The sequence below is a fragment of the Antrostomus carolinensis genome, unplaced genomic scaffold, assembly GCF_000700745.2.
Source record: "Antrostomus carolinensis isolate BGI_N321 unplaced genomic scaffold, ASM70074v2 scaffold24029, whole genome shotgun sequence".
Classification (NCBI taxonomy): Eukaryota; Metazoa; Chordata; class Aves; order Caprimulgiformes; family Caprimulgidae; genus Antrostomus; species Antrostomus carolinensis.
In genome coordinates this window covers 1-2636 of record NW_010339552.1, presented here as the reverse complement: position 1 = coordinate 2636, position 2636 = coordinate 1, and the positions used below count along the sequence as shown (strand labels likewise).

At 52.5% G+C, this 2636-nt stretch overlaps 1 protein-coding gene across 1 annotated transcript in view; it reads left to right on the top strand.

Annotated features, from left to right (window-relative positions):
- The window catches only part of LOC104531105 (natterin-4), a 2960-nt gene extending 976 nt beyond the window's left edge, over nt 1-1984 (top strand). The window contains exon 3 of the mRNA XM_010175895.1: nt 981-1984. Within this exon, the coding sequence (XP_010174197.1) occupies nt 981-1984 (1004 nt within the window). The remainder of the gene's footprint in view (nt 1-980) is intronic.
- Nucleotides 1985-2636: the final 652 nt, after the last annotated feature.

Here is a 2636-nt window from a genome sequence, read left to right as displayed (position 1 = left end):
TGGTGGTTGGTTGGTTGTTGGCTGGTGGTTGGTTGGTTGGTTTTTGGCTGTTTGTTGGCTGGTGGTTGGTTGGTTGGTTGTTGGCTGGTGGTTGGTTGGTTGGTTTTTGGCTGTTTGTTGGCTGGTGGTTGGTTGGTTGGTTGTTGGCTGGTGGTTGGTTGGTGGTTGGTTGTTGGTTGGTTGGCTGGTTGTTGTTGGTTGGTTGGTTGGTTGGGGTTGAGAGCAAGTCGTGGAGATCTCAACCCCGTGACCATCGTGGGCACCACAGACTTGACTTGGAGGAGATTTAATTTAATTTATTGATGATTAAAAATGGAAGAGAATGGTGAGAAACTCAAAATATCTCCTCAAAATATCTCAAAACTCAAAATATCTCCTCCAGCTTCACTCCTGACTCTTCTACCTTCTCCCCACCCCGAGGGGAGGGGAACAGGGACTGTGCTCAGTTCGTAACAGCTATGGGGGTCTAGTTCTTCATGATCTGCTTCAACGTGGGTCCTTTCCATGGTCCTTCACATGGGCTGCAGTCCTTCAGGTTCAACCTGCTCCAACATGGGCTCTCCATGAGCTGTAGAACTTCAGGTTCAACCTGCTCCAACATGGGCTCTCCATGAGCTGTAGAACTTCAGGTTCAGCCTGCTCCAACATGGGCTCTCCATGAGCTGCAGAACTTCAGGTTCAACCTGCTCCTCTCCAAGAGCTACAGTCCTTCAACACGGCCTCATCCATCCCTCTGTCCTCCAGCATCTGAAGGTCTCTGTTCTGATTTCGAGCAGAAAATTTTCCCTCCAAAATTTAAGACGAGTTGGTCAAAAATGTCCCACTTACCATTTTCTTGGCCGTCCATCTTGAGGCGGGGTGCACCAGGAGCTTCCCCAACGAGGTGATCTCTGCAGGACATCCCTCCAGCAGCTTCAAAGCAGTGGGGTGGGATGGAAACTTCTCCTTTCACCAAAATCCTCTGGTTTTTCTCCCCACAGCCACCAGCTGGAGCTTTCCCCGGAGGAAGCGAGATGAGGAACCACCTTCATATCTCAAGTGGGTGACTTTTGAGGGCAAACTGCCCACCGATGCCGTCTCCAACTGGAACAACTACACCCAGAAGATGGAGTATGTCTGCTCCACCCGCGTCCTCGGCTGCAACACCGGCGCCTACACCCCCGAGCGAGGTCCCTTCTGCTTCTTCCCGTATGGAGAATGGGAGAGAAGAACCAAAGACTTCAAGATCTTAATCAACGTTGGAGGTTTTGAAGCTCTGGATTGGGTGGACAATTCTTTTGGCAACGTACCCAAAAATGCCGTCGAGGGTTGTCCGGCTGTTGACGTCTTCATTGGGAGGAACCGTTATGGTTTGGGTAAGATCTCCAAAGAACAACGAGCTGCTTTCATGATGGTGGATGGGGAGGAGGTTTGGTACAAGTGGTACCAAGTGTTGGTGGTCAAGAAGGGTCCAGCAGACATCACCATCTCCAATGTCAACTACAACATGAGTGGGTTGGTGGAGCACTGGGAGAATGTCACCTTGATGGAGACCACGGTGAGGAACGAGGGTTGTCAAGAGGTGTGGAAAAAGGTCACTTTGGAGGAGGTCACTGAGATGGAGCACAACTGGGTGGTGGACCAGAGGGTCTTCGCCACCGTCCGCGGGGTGTTGCGAGCTGCCCTCTTGACCTTCAGTGGGACAGGTTGGGAGGTCACCAACGTCACCGATATCTCCTGGGTGGGGGGAGCCAGTACCAGTGAGTACATTGTCCATACCCACGTGGTGGAGAAGGTGGTCCAACCCCAGATGACGTGTGCAGTGGCCCTGGAAGGACGTCGGTTGGACGTCCGCGTCCCTTTCACCGCCCAGTTGACCCGTGATTTTGAGGATGGTCAAACGCATCGTGTGGCCGTGACGGGGTGGGCTCACAGCCGGGCGGTGGTGGGCGTCAGGGCTGCTGTCAAGGACTGTTGGCCCATCACTGATGTCCCACCATGCTGAGGATGGTGAGGTGGACCAATGTCTCTGCTTCTCACAACCTTTTTATTATTCTCACAAATCACCACCATCTTACCCCAAAAATGAGATGTCACTTTTCTCGTGGTCTCTATTTTTCCACCATAACTTTCACCAAGAGCTTCTCTTCCACCTGGCAGAGCAACCACCCATCGAGGAAGCTCTTCTCTCCACCTGATGTCCTGCATGGACATCATTTCCTGCCGCTGTCTTTTCTTCTCTCGTTTCCTATTAAACGCTCGCAGATCAAACGGCTGCAGTTGTGTAGAGCGTCAGGATGTCCCCAAAATGTCCCCAAAATGTCCCCAAAATGGGATTTCAGGAGAAAAGAGGTGAAGAAAAAAGAAAAACCACCCCAAAATATGGGATGGAAAAGCAACCAGACATCTCAGGGTGGTGGTGGAGGATGCTCACAGAGGTGGTGGCATCATCTCAGGGTGGTGGTGGAGGTCCCTGATGGAGGTGGCATCATCTCAGATGGTGGGGGCTGTATCCTTGGTGGGTGCTCACGCAGGTGGCATCTCAGGATGATGGTGGAGGTTGTGTCCTTGCTGGACACCCATGGAGGTGGCATCATCTCAGGGTGAAGGTCCATCAAAGCCCCCACCTAGTTCCCCCCCCTCCTTCCCCTGCCACG